We start from the raw sequence: 25,613 nt of genomic DNA on the forward strand, positions 1-25,613 counted from the left end.
ATAGGCTAACGATTGTGTCATAACCACGCGACTTACTGTCGCATAGTAGAGGAATTACCGTATAGTACAGGAGAAGCTCGCAGGCAGTTTCGTCTCGTATTAGCTGTTTAAGTGTAATTACTAATGTTAACTAGCATTTTAGTTAGCAGTAATTAGCCTGTGCCTATGCTATCTCCTTACATATACCTACGCTCTCCGTCTCTGCAATATTCGGAATGATTGAGATTTCTCTTGGCACTGCTACCAGAAGACTTACAACTTTCAGACACGTTGCTCACAGCACATTTACGTCATTTCTCTCAGTTGGAGGCTGCGCAGTAACGCTAGCCATCACCGGAAAAGTGCTTCTAATGGCCTTCACTGGTCTCCGTCCAGAGCAACGGGATCTGTTGGTCCATTATATATATGTCAATGGTTATAATGCTCGCCTAGCTGCTAGCATGGCATGCCCTCATACTCTGCAACTGACTAGCTAGCAGTACTTACTGCACATGTGCGACTCCCAACAAAGATGGAACAGAAGTGAGATGCCTCACTCTGTAGCTAAAACAGAGAGCTCAACACACAGGGTGAAAAGAGGAGCTGCAGTACAACAAAGATATGGTGTTTTCTGAAAACTACACCACATGAACCTATTCTGGTACAACCTCTAAATACAATTATGAACCTGAAAATGAGCATAATATGAGCACTTTAACAACATCTAGTAAACAGAGGGTTGGATGCTCTGAAGCTGACTGAGGTGTTTGATTCAGCTATGTGAGCATTAGCAGGCAGACAGACTCCAACCTTGAGGCACTGTTAAAATGTAATCAAGTACATTTTGACACATCTATTAATGCTCTCAGTGTACTAATACTGATATTACAGTTTGCTTCATTATAATCTCAATAACAACATTTATTCTCACTCAGACATCGCAAACACTTTAATGGAGACCGCATACGTATTTAAGTGCAGTTGAAAGACAACTCTTATATCACCCTATCCCTCCTGTCAGAGATCAGACTGCACATTCCCCAAAGTGAATCTGTTTACATGAGGCTGAAGTCGCCTCGGAGAGTGGATTATTTCAGCTGTCACAACTCTGAGCACCAGGTGGGAAAGATGAATGGTTTTTCCTCAGAGGAGTTTGTTTTCAACCCATCTGCACTACAGAAACGTTTAGAATAGGAGGATAAATACCTATTGGTTGTTAATGCTGGGCTGATTGGAGTTTTTGCAGAACTTTTCTCATGACCTGCGAACGCCCCATCATTTATTCACAGAAAAATGGAAAAGATGACAGATGGGTGTATACAGACAGACAAATAGCACACACGCACACACACACACACACACACACACACACACACACACACACACACACACACTATTAACACTCACTGGGCTACCACACAAGGATGCTGTGTGCTACTTATATAGTCAAATTTAAAGGCATCACCCTAGTTGACAATATCGCCTGTGTGTAGACACAGTGGGGTTTGTAAAAGTATTTTTAGAGAAGGCTGAATGGGCATGTGTGTCTGTGCGTGGAGTGTGCATAATAGGACAAACTTTCAGCTGTGCTTTGTCTCAGCCAGCTGCTCCTTTACAGATAAGAGTTTCCATCCATCTTTTTTGACCTTGTTGAAATTAGCCTTGTCTCTTTAAATGTGTCCCAGGACGATCTGAAAATGAGACTGGAGTTGATTACAAGATTTGACAGTCTCCGTAGGGATCCATCTTTGTTGTTTATTGCTTTGTTCAAATGTATAGCTTAAATTGAATTTGGGAACATTTGTTCTAAAAACGTGCATTTTAAGTGGGAGATGAGCTAGACGAGGAACAAAAGCAGTTCTCAGATTTACAGATAAGCTAAAAGAGAGCAACAGATGGAAGCTTTTGCGTACAATGGAGAAAAGACCCCATTGTTTGCTGTGGAGTGAACTAACTTTCTGTCTGTTGGCGTACAGTTGTAAGGGTTTGTACACCAACAGTAAAGTGACTTCAAATATTAGGGGTGGGGGAAAAATCAATTCTTACATGCATTGCAATTCTCTCCTGAAATATTATGGCTCGATCCAGAGAAGTTAATAATTGATCAATTTATTTTTTCTTATTGTGCCAGTATTGAAGTGCAAGTAACAGTAAGATTATGGCCAATGAGTTGACATTTATTTTTGATTTAAATGAAAAATAAATAATAATACATAATAAAGTCTAACTAACATAGTGTATGTCTAATTATGGTTTACTAGACATACACAATGTTTTAAAAGTAGCAAATAGTCACAGTAAGAAAAAATAAATCATGGATAGAAATAAAAGTTTTTGGTGCATAGATAATCATTTTATCATCGCTTCGTAGCCCTCTGAATCAGAACCGAATTGTGAGGATTCCCACCCCTATCAAATATGCCTTTGCATTTCTCTGTCCTGGACTAACTGTAATTCATTTCAGTCAGTTTATTTCAAATATAAGTGGAAGAAGTCACCTTAAGGCCCTGACACACCAACTCGATAATAAGCCGTTGGACAGCCTGGCGAGGTCGGTGACTCGAGTCTGTTTGGAGGGGCCGTCGGCTAGGGCTGCAGCTATCGATTATTTTAGTAATCGAGTATTCTACCGATTATTCCATCGAGTAATCGGATAAGAAATACTTAGTAAGAAATACTTAGTAAACAGCTATAGTAAATATTTATTATTGCTGTTTACTAAAAAAAAGGAAACCTTTTTTTAGAAAAAGTACATTTTTGGTGGCCCAAATGTTAATATTTTTCACCCCCTTCCCCTTCTTGCCTTTGCACTGGATATGCAAAAGAGCTGTTCACTAACCAGAGGGTAAATGTGACGGTACATAGCTTACAGCAAGGCTATTCAACTACACTGTTCTGGGAGACACATACTCAGAAGCCTAATACTGAGTGAGGAGAAAGAATAAAGAATGCAGACATCACCGGCATGATTACGTCATTCACGTGCATATTAAGTGGCCATGCTGGGGGGGGCGGAGCCGGTTTGTCTCCGGCAGCAGCTAAGTTTCCAAAGATTAGTAGCAAACTAATAAACAGTTAAGACTACAAACCGACAGCTTTCGTTTTAGCTCGTTGGTAAAACATGGCTATTTGCAGAGTAGCATGCTGTAGGCTAGTTGTGTAAAACAGCGCGGTGGACGAGAGCAGCAGACGTTAGTTAGCTACCTGGTGTCAGGTTCGCTCCGTGGAATGGATGAGTAGACTGGTTTTTTTTCTACTGAGATGATGTAGTAGCATGTTTGCAGCTTAAAATGATCCCAAACTTTCTGTTGTTTTCTCTCGCCTGTCTCTTCTCTTAGACCCTCACTATTTTTTATTTTTATTATTCCTTCATTTGTAATCTGGGCCGTCAGTCTTGTGTCCACAGAAGCGTCAACGTGTTGTGCGCTAATAATAATCCTCCGTGCGGAAACACAGTGAGCCGTACAACCTTAATTACATTGATTTAACGAAGCTTCGAGGCAAAGAATGTTGCTTCGAGGATTTTTTGTAATCAAATTATTCGAGTTAATCGAGGAATCGTTTCAGCCCTACCGTCGGCCTTCATTTTGGCCGACCTGACTTGCTGGGTCGGAGGGCAGGGAGTCAGACTCAATGACCAATCTGATTGGTGGAGTGCTAACTCGGAAATGGCGAGCAGGATGAGTGACGAACGCCTGTCAAAATCAGATGAAAATCTTTTAAACTGACCTTTGTCGATCCGAAATGAAGACAGATTCAGCAACTGCATAGCCTGTTTGTTACTTAAAATGTTTTCAGAAACACGTTTCAGTGAACTATTTTTGTAAAATACGAGATTGTATTTCGAACACGCTGCCATTATCGGTCAGCTGGAGAAGCCAGACCCACGTGACGCGTCATTTTTTTGTATTACGTCTCGCGCACGCGCAGAACGTACATTCAAGTTGGCGTCGCTTCGGTGTGTTCCAAGGCACTTTTTGGACTTCGGAGAGCCGACTGATCACTGCCTTTTCTGCCGACGGTCAGCCGTCGTGTTGGTGTGTCAGGGCCCTTAGAGTTCTCTTGTCAGAAAGAATTATACAGCCTGCAGCCTCCACAACAATCTGTCCAACTCTTTTCTTTCTGAGAGAATTTACTAGAGCCCTCAGTCCTCACTTTTTCAACTAGTAATCGGCCTTTTGCAATTTCTGCCTCCTCTCTTTCTCCTGCTTCCTCTTTCTCACCAGCGGGCTTGCAGCACATGTCCCTGCCTCTGGAATTAAAGGCCTGGTCTTGAATAGTAGGGTTGTTCCTCCTCCAGCTCCTCTACTGGCTTAACCCTATCAAAGACCCAGAAACCACACATCCTGCGAAGTGCTATTTTTTGTGGCGGGTCGAGGGGAGGGGTGCAGCGGGGGGTGGTCAGTAACGAGAAGGAAAACACATGCAGCGGAGGATGATGCTTTCCTTTGCCGTTTAGTGGATACAGTACAAATCATGAAGGAATGGCTGATGTTTCCCATGTGGGGTTTTGCTCTGAATTCAGGGTATTTATGTGCCCCTCTGATGTCAGCCCTAATGTACTCCGCTGTGCAAATTTGAGGTTGGCTGTCGCTATTTCCATCTCTGGCACACACATGCTCGCTGGCTGTTTGCTGTCCTAAAGGTGTCATCAATCGGAGTGAATGAAACGAGTAGGAATCAAACTAGAGATGTTATCGGCAGCGATACTGCCTAAAACGCTGGTATCGGTATAGAGAAGTACTGGAGTTAATACACCGATCCGATACCACGTAATAAAGCCCTGAAGAAAATCTACGATAAAGTAGTTTATTTATGTTATTTTTCCGTTATAACTGACTGTCAAACTGGATAATAAAAGAAAGTTCTGTGGCATTCATTGTTTGTGTTTGTTCATGTTTCACAAAGAGTTTAACCTGAGCCAGACCGACGACAAAGATAAAAATCATATCACATCCATACAGGGATAGTAGTATACAGTTGTTAAAACATAATGAAATATATGACTGGTATCGGATCGGTACTCGGTATCGGCCGATACACAAGTTCAGGTATCAGAATCGGTATCAGGAAGCAAAAAATGGTATCAGGCCATCTCTAAATCAAACAATACATCATTGGAGAGAAATGTTTTCCCTCCTTACTGTAGGAAAATAACCACACACACAATGATTGCCCTTCTATTAACAATTGTGGGTCATAAGTAGGGCTGCACAATTAACCGCAATTGTATCGAAATCGCAATATGGACTAGTGCAATATCCAAATTGCAGGGTGGCGCAATATTTGTTAATGGCAAAATATGTGTCATACCATTCTGAATGAAGTATTGTGGTGCTGCAGAGATGTCCTGGCCTACAAAATCGCAAAGAAAAAAATCTTTGTTTGGTACAGATCCTCGCAAAAATCACACTATAATCATTTTAATTCCTTTCAATGTTAATATCTTTCAATGAAAATGAGAATAATGATACAAAAACGATAATTCCCTCCAATATGGTGAATCATATCGCAATCGCAATATCAGTCAAAATAATCACAATTAGATATTTTCCTCATATCGTGCAGCCCTAGTCATAAGCCCACAATTGACTGTTGTGGGCTTATGACCTTTTTGGAGGAAATATGCTTTATATGTTAATGTTTTGTTTTTGTCAGAAACTGTCCTGCCTGCATTATTTTAAGCAGTAGAGGTTAGAGTAGAAGTTTCAGTATGGACTAATTTAGATGTGTCTGTCCGCCACTTTGGTCCAGGCTGAAATAACCAAACGTGTATTGAATGGATTGCCATGAAATTTGCTACAGATATCCATGGTGTTCAGAGGGTGAATCCTTTAGTGAGCCTCAGACTTTAAATCTAGTGCCACCAGCAGGTCAGAGGTTCCAATGAAATATGTTAACTTCTATGGGTTGGATTGGCACAGAATTTGGTACAGACATTTGTGATTCCAAGTCAATATACCCTTAGGACAATAGTGATTCCCCTGCCTTTCCCTCTGGCACAGCCCCAAGGTTGACTAATGAATGCTGCCACTCAGCAGTCAGCTATATTATATACCTGTAGATGACAGATCTTAAAGGGAGACTGTGTATTTTCAGCGCTAGCCTTGAAACATTTGGAAGTACTGTTTTCATCCAGATGACCCCTTACATAATGTATAATAATGCAGGCTGTGACTACAGGACAAACCTTGATTAAAGCTCAAACCACTATCAGCTTGCTTGTTACTTTCTTCCCGTCTTGTTTGTGTTTGTGTTTTTGCAGTTTGAACCTGTTCCTGCATTAACATATTTTTTGAAGTTCACAGCCTCCCTTCATCTACTGATCTTTTCTTGGAGTCATTAAAAGAAGGATTGAGCTAATCATGGGATAGTCTTGCTGGTATTTGTTTTCATTAAGTTGAAAGATGAAATATTTGAGAAGGAGAATGGAAAATAGCCCCCAAGTTATTTTCTCTTTTCTCTGCTGCGGTAATATGTAGAGAGAGAGAGAGAGAGACGTCCACTATCTCAATGTTTCTGAAGGGACACATCGAGGAAGGTGTTTATGGAGATGGAGTGTGTAATAAGGGGGCCATGGAGGTCTTTAACAGAGATCTCCGTGGGACTGGGGCTAGTTTCTCTAATTTCCTGAGCCAGCGGGATGTCTAACCTGGATGTTAGCAAGCACTCACACAGTAATACGGTAGCTTGTTAGTCTCTTGCATATTATCCTTCATCGATTGCTTTTTTTGTGCTTTGATTATCAGCCATATTAGATGGATTCGCTGCATGACGCTCAGACAAAACATTGAATTTGTAACTGAAGGAAGCTCATTCGCTTTGAATGATGGGATTTAGTTTTTACATAGGAAGTTTGATGCACACACACCCAACTCACACACATAACTCTGCTGGAGAAAAGCCAGGTTATACCTGGATCCTGTATCCACAACATCCAAGTGTTGTCCAGTGTATAGCAACGAAAAAGGACATTTTTATTTAATACATTTAATATTTATTTATTAAGTTAAGAGGTTACTTAAATTTGATTGAGTTACCAGGTGCATTCTTTTTCTTTTTTGGTTGTATGTTGGCTTGGTGGTCCAGCTTTGTCAGTGACAGCTCAGCTGTAGCTGTGTACAGTCATCTCCTCCCCCCCCCCCTCCTCTTATACTTTCCTCCATCGGTGCCACAGTGTCCCGAGTGGGGGAACACGTTGTCAACCCAAGCTCACAGCGTCTCCTGCTGGCTCCGGGCCATGGATCCTGGTGTCCCTGCCCAGCTCTGGTGTCTCCACGCTGCTGTGTGGGGAGACAGACAAAAGAACAGGACTTTTAAAATAGAGGTGTACATACTGTGAAGGAAAGCAGATGCACAAACACATCGGGGGAAATAGACAGCTGGACAGAGGGACAGAGCGAAGCGTGGGAAGGCAGCTATGTAGATAGTCTGGATAGAGACAGACAGGTGGATGGACAATAGAGAGGCAAACAGAGGCTGACAGCCTGAAGACAAACAGTCATACAATCAGGGATATATGCGAGCATCAACCTATCCAGATTCCGTTTATTTGCATAATAATGTTCTTTATTAAAAATGTATTGTTTTTTTGGTTAATATTTGATCACTGACTGTTATAGTTAAAATTTTAATAAAAAATTACGAGTTTATAAAAAGTATTTTTTGTTAAACAAGTAAACAGTTTAGCAATGGATTTATTGTCTGCTTTCAACTTCTTAGAAGTGGGGATTTTCTGGTTTTCTCTTCTCTTGTTGCTATCAATTTTGGGTATTGGATCAAATTTAAACAGAGGTAAATGCACCGTAATGTGTGCGGTATACTCACCGCAGCCGACCTGTCGCACGCCAATGTGACGTCACAGGAGCGCCCTAACTGTTTATACTCGTGCGTGGTCGCAACACTAGTTGCAGTCTTCTCCTGAACAGAGGTGGCGCTAATGAGGAAAGGCTACTGACTTTACTATTTCTACGGACTAGAAGAAGAAACAAAAGTCATTTTGACGTCACATTGGCGCGCGCCAGGCCGGCTGCGGCGACTGTAAAATAATTACCCGATTAATAGAGAAACCAGCAAACAAACTGACTGACAGACAGAAATAAGCAGCAGAATTGAAGGGCAGACCGTGGCAGCTCTGAGTGCCATCAGAGGCCGTTGACAAACTTGACCTGGGACCAAACTGACCAGTGTGCAGTGGAGGGAGGACGGGCGGAGAGCAGAGGCCAGGAGATGCACGGCAGAGTCAGGAACGGAGGGCAGGGAGCTTGTTGGCAGAGACCAAGCTGTCAAATATATTCATCTCCCCCACTCTCAGAAGTCTGGTTTGCTTACCTGCAATGTAATGTACTCAACCCCCACACAGGTGCACACACTACCCCCTCTACTTGGTGTGTGTGTGTGTGTGTGTGTGTGTGTGTGTGTGTGTGTGTGTGTGTGTGTGTGTGTGTGTGTGTGTGTGTGTGGAGAGTGTATGAGGAGGTGCGTGGGTGAGGAGCCACATTGTGTGACTATTCATTTATTTGCTCTCTCTGTCTCTTTCTCACCTTCCTGCCTCGTTGGGGCCTATAAGGACGGAATATCGCCACAGTCTCTTAGAAACAACCCCACCTTCAAATGCTTCTCACCGCAGGCCACATAATGGCTCTGCCATTCTTTAGGTTAATCTTTCAGAGTTTGTAGAGAAGTAAATATTCCTATAGATGAAAGCTTGTGTGCCTCCGTTCCAGATGTTTCTTGTGTGTGACACCCTCTTTAGAGGCATTTATCTCTTCAGCTGTCCTACCGCAGAATTTTCATAGTATAGTACCCAAAACAACTGTAAGAGCTGTAGGCCTGCCCAGCCAAGTCTTTTGCCTGAGGTTAGCTTTGTTGAGAATGGGAGGCGGACTGGCTGCCTTGACATATGAGCTTTAGCCGCTTTATCTCTCCCATCACTAATATCCCCAAACAAAAGGACAAAGGCAGGCCAAATACAAGGCGAGGTGTCATTTTTCATTTGGAAAAACGAGGTGTAAACACTGCATGTTCAGTGTAGTTTTCTAAACCTCAGTGTATGCACTAGCCTTTAAATTTAAACAAGAGGGCCTTTGCCTGGACTGGCGTTCACTATGAAGATTATCTGTCTCTTTTTCTGTCTTTTACTCACAAGCACCCGCACTGTTCACTTTAGGGCAGCCGACAGAGCAGCTGGGTATGGTTTAGAGATGAATGAGAAAAGTGGGTGAGGCATGGCCAAGAGAGTGAAAGAGATCAATGTATTTCTCGCAGATTCTCTTTTCTCTGATGTTAAGCCACACAGATGTGACCACTTCCTGTCCTTGGCATTACTCGTCTACATTTTTATCATCCTCAGTGTTAAAGTGAAGCAGCGTCAATCATTTTGTCTGAAAATCTATTTTTTGAGTGTCAAATTCTAACTCTCTACAGGCTCTGAAGAGTGTGTAGCTTGCTTCTTTGCAGAGCACAGTATATGTCAGTGACCCAGAGTTACAGCAAAAAAAAGAAAGAAAGAAGCAAATTGTCCATAGAAAACTTTTCAAAACAGCTTCTTTTGTATAAAGGCCTTGTCCCACCAGTATGGAAAAAGGCAACATTTTACAAATTCCTGCAAATCAGTGAATGTGCTTGTGTGGGCACAAACCTTTGACGGTAAAGTGGCCATATTATGCTCATTTTCAGGTTCATAATTGTATTTTGAGGTTGTACCAGAATAGGTTTACATGGTTTAATTTTCAAAAAACATCATATTTTTGTTGTACTGCACATTGCTGCAGCTCCTCTTTTCACCCTGTGTTCAGGTCTCTGTTTTAGCTAGAGAGTGAGACCTCTCACTGCTGTAACATCTTTGTTGGCAGTCGCACATGCGCAGTAGCTAGGTAAGATCACATCATCTAGCTAGCTGTTTGTTTCTACAACTTCAGTAGTACAAGGCAGGATTAGCTGGGAGACTTCTTCTAAACGAGGGCACACTTCCAACTTTGCATGGAATACCTGCAGAACAGGGACATGTAAGTAGTTCTTTTGTAGATTATGGTGAACTAGTGTGTGTTGTGGCAGTGTTTTGCCATTCAGAACGAGCTACGGTTAGCCACCGCGTTTCGGCTAGTGACGTAAAAAGCCCTGCCGATTTTGTACAGTTCACCCGGAGACTCAAGGCAGGACACATTCAGAAATATCTATCTCACTCAAAACAGCATGGACGGGTTTTTTTTTCCAAGTTTGTATGCGTGTGGAAGCACCAGAGACACAAAATAACACCCCAAATCCCAGAAAAAGTGATTTCTTTTCATAATATGGGCACTTTAAATTCAACATTGGTGACCTATGACACACACATTTGACAAAATCAGCCGGGTTGCGCCATTCACTTATTTAACCCCCTCTGTCGGCGTATGAACTGCTCCACAAAAGAGGAAAGGTTTGCTTACAGTTAGTGACCAAGCCAACAAGCTCGCCAACAGCAAGCTCGTTAGCTCAGAGAACTGAGAAAAAAAATCCCAAGCGAGAGTAAACAGCCCATTACAGAGAAGTTAGCAGTTAGCTTGCCAGCTAACTACAGTAGTTTAGCAACTTGCCACGTGAGTAGTTCCTATATCACCAAGCTTCTTGAACCACATATTTCGGAAAGACGTGGGTGAATTTCACTGTGCTGCTTCCTGGGGTGAACAAACACCGTTCTGAGACGAGTTGACACTTTTGGAATGACTTTGGGTCGCCATTGCAATCCATTGTTACTCCTGTGCAACCTAACTGACAGCAGTTTCTGCTCTTACCCTACAGTCACATTAGCTACAAAAGAGCAACATGCACTCGCTTGTGGGCGCTCCTGGGCATGCCTAGCCTACTCCTGGTTGCTTGGCAACAGTAAACAGAAATTCTCCGGTGCTACCTTCAACCACGTCTTACAAGTCACTTCAGAGGTATTGTCAAGTCACAAGAACGATGTTTTTGGATTTAAAAGTATTTATTTCTCGATAAAAGTAACAAACTATATGAGATAAAATGCCAAACGTATCAGATATATACATAAATACGATGTCCTGAAGCATTTTCCGCCATCTTGAATTATTTTCTTCGACTCGAGCCACTGACATACGTCACGCTGCCTTCACTCTGATTGGCAGTCGCTTTGTTGCATCGCTCAGCATTTGCATAAAATAGACTTCTTCGAGCTCGACGTTTGCAAACGGCCACCCCCATTGAAAATGAATGGTAGCCTGTCGCTTTGTCTCCGTCTCTTGTAGCTAATGTGACTGTAGGGTTAGGGAAGGAGCAAGCTACAATCTTTTTAGATCAACCATACAAGCTTACAGGTGAAGCATTTACATGCATGCATACGCATCAACGCATTAACACACACAGGCAAACATACACATACTCAAACGGACTCACACAAACACACATCCGGCCACACAAATCTCGGCAGGTCCATCTGACGGACCAAACACACGCCAGACTGGTGTCCAGATCAAACAGAATGTCTAGATGTTAGCCAGCAGCTGAACAAACAGCTCTGCCTCTAAAGTGTGCTTACTTCTCCCAGCATTCAGCTCCTCACTCTATTTAGTTTGGATCAAAACGATGGTCCTCACAGGCCACCGTAATGTCAGCGGTGATTGATCTCTCTCCTGGTCGCTGCAGGCCTCTCGTATGTGGGGGTGTTGCCTTAGCAACCGTGGCTTTTTGGCTTATTTGCCATTTGGCAGAGCTGAATCTAATTTGGCAGAGATAATTACATTTCACTTATTGAAATTATACATTTAAATATTACCTTAGTGAGTGAAACAGACATTGATTTAAGTGTTTATTTTGCCCAGTCAGACATCTGTTTTTTGACTGCTGGCGTGTATTGTTGTTTGAACAGTAAGCGCAGTTAGCCACCATGGCTGAGCTGTTTCTGAATCAGACTATAAAAACCAGATCGCAGGAAGGAACCTGAGCTCTTTGGGTCTGCCGCCCACAATACTCCTGGGCCCAAGAGAAAACACAAGAACTCAAATCACCGCCACTACTGCATTTCCTGTGTGTGTGTTGGAATTGTTGAGAGAATTAGCGCTTACGTGTGTGTGTCCATGGCGAAGGAAATCATAATTTAGGCGAGCTAATAGCAGCTCGTCGTCTTCCTACCCTCAGCAGTATGGATGTGGCAGCAGTGACCAACAAACAAAGCTGCCATTGCAGATATGCTGCTGTAAAACACACCTCTTGCAAGTCACTTCACATGAGTAGCATCACACTCCCATTGGATCATAAAATATCCCAAAGGACATTGGTTAAGCTCACAGAGTTTGCAAGAAGCAGAGGCTTTTGGGCCAGGATCTTTTCCACTCTGATTTAACATTCTCTGGATCACAGTAGCCTACAGTCCATTGGCGCTCACTCTGTGGTTTTGGAAACCGCTAACATGTCAGTCAGATACTGTAATGGGGACCACATTGTCAGTTCTGTAATATTTTGAGATAAAATGCTTTAGTAAAGCTGGCAGTATGCAGTGTGTAGTTTGGCTGCGCTTTATGTGATCGGAGAGAATCTGTTCAGCCTTGTTGGCAAGTCTGGGTTACTTCAGACAGACCTGGCTATTCCTCAAGTCCTAACTGTGTCCCTGACAACTTTATTTTAACCAAAAATGGGGGTTGTCACCCTTTCAGTGCTTTATATTAGAGATGCACAGATTGACCGGCTGGTGACCGGAATTGGCCGATTTTCACTTGATCGGCCATGACCGGCCTGTCAGTCTGACATATGTAAATAAATAACATTGTAAAGGCTACCACACACAATGCATAGGAATTATATATAGGCTAGCAAATAATAACAATAAACCCACTATTAATTACATTATCTTACTGCAGTGTAACTACTGTAGCATGTAAATAATGCACATAAAATACAAACGTGAGCAAGGGCGTTCAACAATCGCCATTATATCGAATCAACAGCCAGGTGTAACCTAGCTAGCAGGTGAAGAACACAAACAACGAAATCACCAGCTAACAATGAACTGACAACACAAGTTATACGACTTACAGTTCTCAAGGACGCACACTGGCTAGTTATCTTCCGGACAGCGAGTCTCTTTTTCCTTTCTCTCTCTTTTCCGTCGGGTGGCGCGCGTGCCCGCTCGCGGTGTGAAGTGCGTGTCTGCGCTATTCTCCGACATGCACTCTAACAATCACCGCTTATAGACGGCCTTTTGTACAAATGCACTCGGGCGCCGCATGAACAACATCGCGCAACATCAGCATCACACGTGCACACGGAACGCACATGTAGGAAACCTCGTGAACGAACCTGCAACATGTCAGCTGTTTGGAAATTCTTCAGCGTGTGTGAAGAAGATAACAAGTTTGCAAATATGGTTCTTCCATAACATTGCACTTTAGATGTGTGTGAATTTCCCACACCAGGAGTAATTTATATAGCTCTTTTTTATAGCGATCGATTATCTGTTCAAAAATGTTCTATGTAAAATGTTCTATTAAAGAAAAGATAGCCAATACATAGTTGTGTGTGCTGTAAAGTGGTTACAAAAAATTAAATCGGAATCGGCTAAAATCAGTATCGGCAGGTCAAACTCAATGAAAAATCGGAATCGGCCTGGAATTGTAATCAGTGCATCTCTACTCTATGTTTTATCACAGACAGAGCAGGCATGCCACATGTTGGTACATGGGAGACCTTGATATTAGTGATGTAATTTCAACCAAAAACCACACAGGAATAGGTGACACATTTCCGCAGTCATGCCCAGATGTAAGGCAGAGGGGGTGGCAAGGTCCGACAATGTCTGACATACCAAGCACATGATGAATTTCTTACTGGTCCCTCCAATGTAATGGAGTCATTTCACAAGGACTTCACAAGGATACCGTGTTGTTTCTATTGCTTCAGTCACTGCACAATGTTTTGTGTATTGTGTGTGACTCACTGCACCGTCACATATTGGTCTTCATGAGTCAGGATGCCATATGCAGAAACGCCTCTCATCTGGGAGACTCTTGAGGATGCTACAGCAAGCATGATACTGGTCAAGTGACCAGTGGGCATACCTAGCCAACACTAGTGCTAAGTGATTAGTGCCTCGGGGTTTCAGCTCAATGTTGTTTTGAGTTTTCATAAAAAGTGGTTGCACGATAAAACAAAGAATAGACTGTTGAATAGGGGTAGGGGAAAAAATCGATACAGCATAGTATCGCGATATTTTCCGTGAAAATACTGGATCGATGCACAGATGCCAGGTATCGATCTTTTGTTATGTGTGTTGTGTGTTGGTCAGTTTGTCTGCTTGACAATCCCATTTTGCAGCAATAAAATTGAAGTGCGATGAACAAACAGAAGTTTATCTTTTTAGATAAAACAGATGTTGACAACGTTTCCTTTTGGGGAAATAATTTGAAATGGGGAAACATTTGGTAATAAATTGCAATATATCGCAATACGTTTAAAATCGCAATAATATCATATAGTGACATAAGTATCGTGATGATATCGTATCGTGGGGCCTCTGGTGATTCCCACCCCTACTATTGAACTGATGATTTTCTTACAAATTTCGTTCTTGAACCCACTGTTACAACATCAGAGTCTTAGGGCCAATATATAGTATAGACATATAACGCACTACCCGAGGGTATAGAATGCATTTGTTAGGTGACATAGCTACTGTATGTGTGCTTCTGGTGAATTTCATTTCATTTACACTACTTTTTTTCAAACATCCAAGAGCAGTTGTGTTGTCAGATGATCATGCTTGCTTTGCCTTTTATAACTTTCACACTACAAGTAGCCTACCTCAAAGTCACCGTCTACCTCGGTCACAAGATACTTGTCGTAGCAGTCCCTCAAGTGTCCACCCCCCCATCTGGTCCAGGGCCTGGCATGCCGTGCGTTGGTGTTAAAACACAACATGTCAGCCTAGTGGAACAGTGCTGGTAAAGAGTCAGTCACCGTGTGGGCCTATAGTGCACATCCATCTGTCTCTCGTTAACAGAGTGGAGCGAGAAGGCAGATAGAGCTTCAGGTGGCGAGAGAAGATGAGAGGTGGATGGGGGTTCAGAGTGCTTACAGTAGTGTATTTTACATCTGGGAATGCTAAGGAATGAGCCTCGCCAGTTTTCATCAGTGTTGAACACTGTGACTGCATGGATTGTGCTGGTAGCCTCACTGGCACAGGTGTGTGCCACGTGCGGCCACAGCCAACTTAATATCGCCCACATTCCTAGCTACGATCATTCCTGCATGTTTCTCCTTTTTATAATATCTAATCTAAACATTGTATGGTATATTCAAAGCCAAAATCGTATACGTATTGTGTACTGGCATACATTAATATATTAACAACAAGAGGGCATTCTTCACAAGCAGGATTGCAAATGAGTGTACAGTCTATGTTTGAAACGTCTGTACACACAAAATGTGTACAGACATTAGAGGGTAAACCAGATCAAACAACAGTTCCCTGGCCCCCACAAGACTCGGCATAAAAACTAGCTTGCTGCATAGTGAGTCATGCTCAGTGGAAATTAGCAACGTGTTCGGCCCATCTTTTACCAGTCCAGTTGCTCGGAGGAAACTGCTTTTTGTATACATGGCGTGTATTTTTAAAGGAAGAACATGAATGATTGACCCACTGTAATTAAGTATGGCAGTAGAGCCTTGTTGGACTGTCAGAATACTAAAGAAATGTCAGAGGAAGACGTACTGTAGATGCTCAGCTCCTTCTGGCATGTGATCCCACTCCAACTGTAATTGAAAGCTTGTGCTCCATTAAAAAAACTGATCGGCCATTTGGTAATTACATCTGATGGTATTTATCCTGTCTTGTATCCAGCCAGAAGAGGCACGGATGACTCCCCCAGTCCCAAACCCAAGATCTGAAGCAGATGGTGGGGCTGGGCACCCCCCTGTATTGTCCCTCCCCAGGCCTCAGCTGCTATTTCAGGTGCTGCTGATGAGCCACTCAGTATTTCTGTGTGGAAATGCAGCCCTGGGACTGATGTGGTACGGCGTGTCCCAGATAGCTTGGTGGAGATTGTAATCAACAACGAGAAACTGTAGAAACTCTGAGAGTTTGTCTGTCTGTCTTTTATGGTACCATTAAAGAATACATCTCTGCACTCAGTAAAAGTAACAGATGCTTTTAAGACAAATGAATTCATAGCAATGTTAATTGGGAGTATCAGGAGAGACCATATTGTTAGGTTCAAGAGAGAAAGAAAAAAAACGTATTATTATTACATCTCCGTGGCCCTCTGACAGTGGGTGAGTTGTTTTAACTGAAGCCCAGTTTTTCTCTCTGTAGGTCAACAATGTGGGTCAGTACCCATCCTGCTTACAAGGCAGTTTCTTTGACAATAGAACAGGCCTGTCTGGCAAATCAGAAGCCATTCTGAACTGCAACTTTGGACATATTTGTTGCCATGAATGGGGTAATGGGAAGTATGCGATGTGGCCTCCAAAGGAGCAATTGGATAACATCCAGATTCAGAAACAAAAGGGCACTGGTCCAAACTGATCACCACAAAGAGGCAAACGGTGCTCTCCCATTGTCCATATCATGTGCACTCTGGGCCACATTGACTGGATGTCCATCAGTCAGCTGGAATTGTTGCTGACAACTTTATAGGCCCTGCATTAATTCTGCAAGCTACTAGCCACTCATGTCAACATGTACCTGAATACGGTTATAAAAACCTGTGGAGCTTTGGCAGGTTGTGTTGCTTGCTAGATACATAGATGTGGAGAGAGAGAAATGGAGTGGCAGTGTCAGTTATTATTTTTTGCATTACACTGTTTCTTTCTGTTTCTTTCTGTATCCTGTAGTGTAATTTCTCAACACAGTGCACAGGTGCTCACATTTCCCCTCAGCTTCCCAGTTTGAAAGGGATCACCAAGGGCTTTGATGCCCCCCTCCACACACTCTCCCTACACCCAAATCCTTCGGCACAGAGGCCTCCACACGTGTTTACCATACAGATGACCTCAGAACGACAGGAATGCACCATGTAATAGTAGAGCACCACTCGCTATGACAGTAAGCTCTAACTTGAGAAAAACTTTGGATTATAGTGGTTAGATTTTTTTAACAAGTGTAAGGTCCTGTGTGCGAGTCTGCTGGTCATGTTAGTTCTGTAAGAAACCAGTCAGACAGCTGATGTTGCCTGCAGCAGGGAATTCAAATAAAGCAATGAATGAATCGTTCCCTGTTCTTTAAAAGCAAGGGGGTTGTTTGGCTGTCCTCAAACAATACATGACTTAGTTATTCATTTCAAATATTTGCCTATGGGATTAGATAACTTCTCCTTTGGTTGGCAAACAACAATATTGTGCATTAGAGCAATTACTGTGTGAGAGGTCAGACTGCTTCTTCCGGGTACACCTTGTACGCATAGTATAACTTATCATTTATTTATTTATTTTTTAGACACAACTCCCACAAGGAGTTTGATCAACCAATCAGCTTGCTTGATACGCATTTCCACGACACACTGTTGACATTGGGTGTTGTGTGATTCACTGTATTGAAACTTAAAATCAGCAATTACAGAGAGATTTGTGACAGAAAGTTGCCTTCTGAACAAGCCTGTGTAGGCATATGGAAACCAGTTTTGAAAAGCATTGATTTTGGGTGGACAAACACCATCTTATTATGTAAGGAAGGCAGAAATAGAGAGAAAAAGATGCATTTTTAAATGTGTCTGCGGTATTGTAGCAATTACCCTGTTTTAACTCTGTTGTCAACTTGTCACAGCAGATTTTTCTTAAACTAAAAAGTGAGTTTCCACAACCCATTCTAAGATTTTTCTCTCTTTTGTTTGGAAGGAAGTGCCAAACCTGTAATTTTCTTTGACAGGTGGTTGTCTTTTAACATTTAAAGCGTGATTTATGGTCCTGTGGAGGCTCCACGCAGAGCTTTCGCCGTAGCCTACGTAAGCGGCCTGAAGTTTATACTTGTGCGCTGGTGTGTCAGTCGATCTCAGCAGGGCCGGCGTGTGTGTGTGTGTTTGTGTGTGGGGAGTGTGTGGTAGAGCGAGTGAGAGAGTGACGGCGATTAGCTTCAGAGCGAGTACCGACTCTAGAGTCATAGTGAGAGAAAAGTGTCTGCCCTGTGCTTTCTGACCACGGTGGGAAATCTGTAGCATGAAAAGTTAACCCTCGAGAGGTGCATGTCAGGCTACGGTGTAGGGTCCGGCGTAGGGTCCCTGTCTCCATGTACCTGCATACGTAGCCACTAGGGCTGGGCGATATGGAGAAAATCAAATATCACGATATTTTTGACCAAACACCTCGATGTCGATATTGCAACGATATTGTAAGGTTGACAATTGGTGCTTTCACAAAATGTCTTCCACATTTAGATTTTAGATAAATAACCATCATAATGTGGATATAATGACTAAGTGGTTAAAGGCAAATAATAGAACAGCTAAAACAGTCTGGTAAATTCAAAAAAGTACACCACTTTACTGTAATGCAGCCTTTGAAACCAGAAAAAGACTAAACTTACCATGTAACGATATTACAATTCTTCAAAATCTAAGATGATATCTAGTCTCATATCACGATGTCGATATAATATTGATATATTGCCCAGCCCTAGTAGCCACGGCGTAGATTTAGCGCAGAAGCATAAATCACGCTTCACTTCTTCCAACTTGGTACTACAGATTCAATGGCCAGTCTTTGACTCAGAAAATGAGATTCTGTGTGCAGTCATGAATGTAATTGTGTTAAATGATCCAGTACACTTCTTTGTGTCTGTGCCATGGTAACTTTGTTTTAATCCCCACATCCTCTGGAGATTGAAGCAATTGTAAGGTTTAGCCATTCATCAAAAAGCCCTGGTGGACTTTAATGCAGTCACATTTAAAACCCACCTCCTTCTTAATGCTCATTGGTGGTCTCCCAGTTTTGTCAATGGCCTGGTGTTCTTGATGTCGAAGTTTTGAGTTCTTGATTGTAGTCAAGCCTCTGCTTCGCTGTTGAAATCCCATCGTCCAGGTTAATGATGTTCGTGGTTCACTGTGTTTTACTTGAACTGCTGTGATAAGCATTCATTCAGATTTAGTATTGCTGAAACGTCTCACTTGTGGTTTATTTTCTTGTGAGTGCCAGAAGGAAGGAGCTGCTACTTGGAAATGCAGAAACGGTTTCTTTCTGATAGGCCTGGCGTAAATCGATAATTTATCAAGATTGTGTGAAGATTTAATGCTGATGAATGGAGTGCAGCCTTTTGGTAATTTGATTACTACATTAAGGACACATGGCCTCATTCGTATTGAGTCAATGGTTGATTGGCCATTAAGTAGCTTGACATACTGAACTATTGATGGTATCCCATAAAGGCTCTTAGGGATCTTTCAGCTTTTTTACAAAGTCATTTGTTACGGTCTAAGTGTCGCGTCAAATACTGGCAGGATTTATAGTTACGGTTCCCCTAGTTCTTAGTTTAGTCTCTAGTTCAAGTGATGTTAACTACTAAATCTGATCTGAACACTAGGGCTGGGCGATATGGAGAAAATCAAATCACGATATTCTTGACCAAATACCTCGATATTGCAACGATATTGTATGGTTGATTTTTGATGAATAATCACCAGAAATGATTTAATGACTTAGTGGGTAAAGGTAAATAACAGAACAGCTAGAACAGTCTGGTAAGTTCAGCCAGGAAAAGACAACACTTACCATATTACGATATTACGACATCCACAATCTAAGACGATATCTGGTCTCATATCGCGATATCAGTATAACATCTATATATATTGCCCAGCCCTACTGAACACACACATATAGTAAGTTGAAAAACCTGTGTTGGAAGCAGCATGTGTCAGCAGCGACACATCAAAGGAAGAATAATAGTCAGTGTCCAAATTACAGTCCATTAGCCACAAAAACGACCAAATGTTTTTATGTGGCCAGTCAAAGCTCCCTGCCAGGGACTGACGGACACTCAACAGGACCGTTTCTAAACAATGACAAAAATGAAGCAAAACTGATACACTGTAACTTTTAGAAAGTTGGTAATTGTGGCAGAGCCGCTATTCAGGAGCTGACAGAAAACAGGGGTATACCTCCATTGAATACAGTATTATGATAATTTCTCTGAAGCCTTCCAACTCATTGTGTTAAATAACAGTTAAAGCACTGGTAATATTCCTGCACTGTACTAGGTTTTTGACCAATGCCTAATAAAGCATATGCATGTTTCAGAACACTTCTTCGTGGTTTGAATCTTTCTCAAAAGGGGCAATACCCTAAGTTGAGTACTTGATCTTTACATTAGTGTTTGCATTATCATTACCACATCAGCTGGCAAGTGGGGACAATACTATGCGCATTAAACATTGCCCTGAAACAGTTATCCTCGTCCTGTTCAGCTGATCTTATTACTGTTATTTTCCATATTTTGTCGGTGTGCCAGTAAGACCTTGCACCTAGTCCAGTGAGTTGCACAAATAATTTGTGAAGGCATGTTGCAGCCTTGGTGTTTTCTTGCCTCTATTATGTGGGATCTTTCTGTGCCCCCCTCCCCCCCTCTATTGGTTTCCGTGTGGCTCTAAATCACCTCATTAATCTGTATCCTTTGCTGAAGATGTCTGGCCCAGGCTGCCAACCATTACCATAAATCCATTATACATAGCTCCGGCCAGAGAGGACACTCAGAGGAAACAATTTGTGTGTGGCTGTGTGCATGTACTTGTGTGTGTGTGTGTGTGTGTGTGTGTGTGTGTGTTAGATCCCAGATCAGATGTCATGTTGAGGATGTGTATTTAAATGAGGGGCGCTCTGACAGGGGTGATTCCTCCGAAAGGACCCCAGAGGGTAATTCACCCGCACATACAGCTTGTTTAAGTGAGGCCTGCTGTCGTCCCTATGCTTTCAAGTGGCTTGGGTTTTCAGTCATAGACACTGATGTGTGAGTGTGAGTGTGAGTGCGCGTAGTCTGTGCTGTGCCATAACACTGGGTGTGTTGGGAGATAGTTTCAGCCTTAATGAAACACCTGAGACTAGTTTTTCAACCTCACATCTCTAAAGTATTCAGAAGACCTATAACTAAAGGATAATAAGCTGCATTGGGCTGTTCTGTAGTACTGATGTGTACGTATACTGTAATGTGGATAGATTTAAGATGCATACTGCTTTGTAAATCTATGTTGTACACCTTAATAGTTTTTTTTTTAGATTTTAAAATTTGAAAGAGTGCACAATGATCATGTTGTAAAGTTTTAAGAGGTAAACATCTGTGACTGTTCCAATTACAACTGATAACAGCCAAATTGAGCTATCTGTAGCTAACAGTTGATGTCCATGAGTTGGTCAAACTAAAACATGAAATCCTTGACCTTTGTCCCGTTGTCTGGCTCTGTGTGTTCTTGACTACAGTACAGCACATATGCTTGTTCAAAAAGGGTTATCTTGTGAAATAAAACTCTCTATGAAATACCTCATTTCTCAGCCTTCAGATTCTGGCTCCATCCTAATGGATTTGTTCTCTTCCTTGGTCTCCTCAGAGATTCGGGCCCAGTTGGTGGAGCAGCAGAAATGTCTGGACCAGCAGACAGAGATGAGGGTCCAGCTGCTGCAGGACCTCCAGGACTTCTTCAGGAAGAAGGCAGAGATTGAGATGGAATACTCCAGAAACCTGGAGAAACTGGCCGAGCGCTTCATGGCAAAGACTCGCAGCACCAAGGATCACCAGCAGTACAAGTAAGGAGACACAGTGTCTGTCTGTGCTCAATTAGTTTAAGATGTCATCTGGGATCATGAGAGAATACTCAGGCCCATAAATGATTGTTATCCTTAGTCTAATTTATTTCAAAAAAATTAAGAATTAATTTTATTGTGTCAGTCAGACAAAGGTCATGCTGTATTTCAATGTAATGTTGATGGGATGTCTGTGTTCTGATAGGACTATTGTGCTGATGAGCTATATTAATCTTCATTTTATATTCAAAGCTGGTCAAATGAAGACAGAAAAGCCGCTCAGGGGTGACGTTTTATTTTAGTTTCTGTCATTTATTTTTTAATCATTCTCCAATTTCTTGGCTACTGAAATTCTAGTGCCAAACTCCTCTCTTTTTTTTTTAAAGATTTTTTTTTGGGGGCATTTTCCCTTTATTGACAGTGGATAGACCGGAAAGGGGGAGAGAGATGGGGATGACATGCAAAGGGCAGCAGGTCGGATTCGCACCCGCGCCGAGGCACGACTCAGCCAACATGGGGTGAACACTCTTACTGAGTGAGCTAGAGGCCGCCCCTCCTCTCCTTTTCTTAGTCCTATTTTTACCTCTCCAGCATAGGAAATTCATCTATACAAAACTATTGCTTTGTTTCATATTATGCAGTGTTTATGTTATCGCTGTGGTTTTAGCCCATTATGTCACACTAATGTAGCTGGGGAGCATTATGTATAATCCATCTTGCCTTTTTGTTTTGTTGTATGTGCCACAGTACAGCACTGTATTGTGCAGTGCAGTATACTTTTTCTGGGGGGAATTTACGCTTTCTTTTTGACATACATTATGTGGTATGAAAGCCACTGAACTTTGTCACAGGCATGAATATCAAGGTGTTAAATATGTGAAATACAAATATGAGGATCTCTATTGAAAATCACAAGGTTTCAATACCAAAAACTAATTTTCAATATCTTTTTTTGAAGATCAGCAAAATATGCAATGCAATATGTACATTTTTATAACTTGCTAAAAAAAAGTATTTAGTTTCGTTACCCCGCCCTAGTTGGACATAATAAAACAGTGTCACTGTGTCTTTCTGAAAAAGTATAAAAGAAGTGGAAGAAGAAACTAAACCTTGAATGTCTGTCTTTATCTCATAGAGAGTTAATCTGGCTGTGGAGGCAGATATGAAAAGATGTAATGAAATGAGATTCTTTATCAAAGTGTTTGGAGAAAGTTTGTCTCCCTCTCTCACTCTGTGTTCATAGTGCATCACAGTTTGACGCTGAGCCTTTTTGAGGATCTCGACACAGTTAAGCGTGCTTTAGTTTTTGGCCTTATTACACCAGGAGTCCGCTCATGGAAAAAGCAGACATTAGCATATTGTTTGAACTTGTGGTGGGAACCAAAATAAAACGTGTGTTTGTCCTCGCCGTCTGCAAATAGCCCCTGCGCTCTGTTTGACGCTCCAATGGCTCTAGCAGCTGTGTGTGCCCATGTTACTGGTGAAGGGACTCTGTTATGGCGCTCTGTGGTTTTCATCGCGTGATGTACAGTCTCATTTCATTCACAGGGCAAACATTTGGCAAGTGTCGAGGAGCATATTTCTTAAGTAAATACAAGATGTCTGAATAACATTGAAAACCTTCCTGTGGGTTTTAAATAATTTGGCCTGTTTTTTTGTATTTACATAAACAACACGTGTACAGTAAGGCTTCTGTGCTCTCCATATTCTCTAGGTTGTTTTCATTGGACAGACTTGTCTGTGCTGTGAAAAATTGCGTTTTTATTCTGTCTGTAGCCTGAAGCCAGTATTCATATGACAGGTCAGCTTGGCGGAGCTGCAAAATGCTAAAGTAGCATTAAAATGAGCAGCTAAATCTGTGTATAATTAGTCTAGACAAGCTGCTTTCAAAAGGGGGCCATGGCTGTAGCTGTCAGTGGAGCTGCATTCTTTTTATCCGGTTTACATTGTTGATTGATGTTTAGACAAGTTGACAAGTGTCATTCTAACAGTCAAGAGTGCGTTGATATACACTATGTCTGACATGTTTAGTTTGTTTTGGAAGACTACAGTTCCTCTGAAAGGGATGTTAATAATTAACTGTTAACCGACAATAAGATTTTTGACCGATTAATACTATCAGTTTCCACTAGGAATCTTCACCAATTGGGTGTAACACAGGTGGAGTTTGATGCCACCCCTCCATGGTGCCACCTCCCTCTGTGCAGGCCATGTTGCTAATAAAGGTACAATGACATGATCCCACACTGGCTTCCCAATCAAGCTGCAAAACATTGCCATTTGTGTTTGTTGGTGTTTATGACCAAGCTGGAGGTATCGCTACTGGAGAGATTGAAGCTAGGCCTCTGCTGGTGGAGGGGAAATATTTTTCCATTGCACCACCAATATGTTTTATCTTATACAGATATAAGTCTGCCTGAGCTAGGAAAAAGTTTGGTCCAGAATCTTCTGCAGGAGTCAGATATAGTTAGTGTTTAGCAGAAAGCACAGGCTTTGTGCCACCTGTAGGAGTATTGCGTCAGCTCACTGCCGGAGACTTGCTGTAGTTCCCTGGCAAGACAGCAGTGGAAGGATGGATGATGCAAACTCTAAAGTAAGATGGCTGTAACGACGCCTATTTTTACACCCCTTTTTAAACAAAAAAAATTAAGAGCAGATTAACAGATATCTATTCGTAGTGATGGCCTGGGAAAATAGCCTACTAAGAAATAAGTCTCCATTTTTAAAGGTCCCACGGCATGAAAATTTCAGTTTATGAGTTTTTTTAACTTTAATGTGAGTTCCCCCAGCCTGCCTATGTTCCCCCAGTGGCTAGAAATGGCGATAGGTGTCCTGGGTATCCTGCTCTGCCTTTGAGAAAATGAAAGCTCAGATTGGCCAATCTGGAATCTTCCCCTTATGACACCATAAGGAGGAAGGTTACCTCCCCTTTCTCTGCTTTGCCCACCCAGAGAATTTGGCCCACCCATGAGAAAGAGAGAGACATCATGGCTTGCAAACGAGCAAAGCATGGCAGTTGGTCAAGGCTACACCCCCACCTTCCACCTTGCCCCCCCTCTCCTCCTCAATAGCATTTACAGCTACAGACACAGAAATGGCACATCCTAAGGAAAGCTCATTGTGGGACTGGCTCTAGTGGCTGTAATTCTGCACCAAGGCTGAATTTCTGGAAAGAGACTTCAGATACAGTATTAGGGGACCACTAAGGCCTATATAAAAGCATCCAAAAAGCAGCATGTCATAGGACCTTTAATAATAATAATAGTGTATGTTTCTGAATGGTGAGTGAAGCTCTACTAGGTTTTTATGATTGTAAGAATACTAGGACTGCAAATAATGATGATTTTCATTGTCAATTAATCTAGATAGATAGATAGATAGATAGATAGATAAATGGATAGATAGATAGATAGATAGATAGATAAATGGATAGATAGCACTTTATTGTCCGTGTACACAGAAATTTGTCTTGCAATACAAGCTCCAACAATTACAACACGACAATCAAAAAGCTGAAAACATAGAGGCATCAATAAAAACATGAATAGATACTTAATTAATATGAGAGGGGCCCTGCCCTGCAAGAGTGGTGGTCTTAAATAGCCATACATATATAGATTAAGTGAAAGTGTGTGTGTGTGTGTGTGTGTGTGGGGGGGGTACTATCACGTCTTTGCCCTCCTGTATTGATTCAGCAGAGATATTGACAGAGGAATCTCTTCTCGATTAATCGATTAGTTGTTTGTAAAATGTAAGAAAATGGTGAAAAATGTGGATCTTGTTTTGTCTACAACTCCAAGATATTCAGGTTACTGTCATAGAGAAAGAAACTAGAAAATATCCACATTTAAAAAGCTGGAATCGGATGAATAAGAGCTAACTGATTAATCGAGCTCTAAAGAATACTTCTTTTTTTCAGAGGGATA

The 25,613-nt window shown here is 41.9% G+C and overlaps 1 protein-coding gene across 4 annotated transcripts in view; it reads left to right on the plus strand.

Moving 5' to 3' along the window:
* srgap1a (SLIT-ROBO Rho GTPase activating protein 1a) overlaps positions 1 to 25,613 on the plus strand; it is a 97,187-nt gene that overhangs the window by 16,687 nt on the left and 54,887 nt on the right. For all 4 annotated transcript variants that reach the window (XM_078257625.1, XM_078257626.1, XM_078257623.1 and 1 more), the window contains exon 2: positions 21,495 to 21,690. In XM_078257625.1, coding sequence (XP_078113751.1) covers positions 21,495 to 21,690 — 196 coding nt within the window. The remainder of the gene's footprint in view (positions 1 to 21,494; positions 21,691 to 25,613) is intronic.

The sequence above is a fragment of the Sander vitreus genome, chromosome 8, assembly GCF_031162955.1.
Source record: "Sander vitreus isolate 19-12246 chromosome 8, sanVit1, whole genome shotgun sequence".
Lineage (NCBI taxonomy): Eukaryota > Metazoa > Chordata > Actinopteri > Perciformes > Percidae > Sander > Sander vitreus.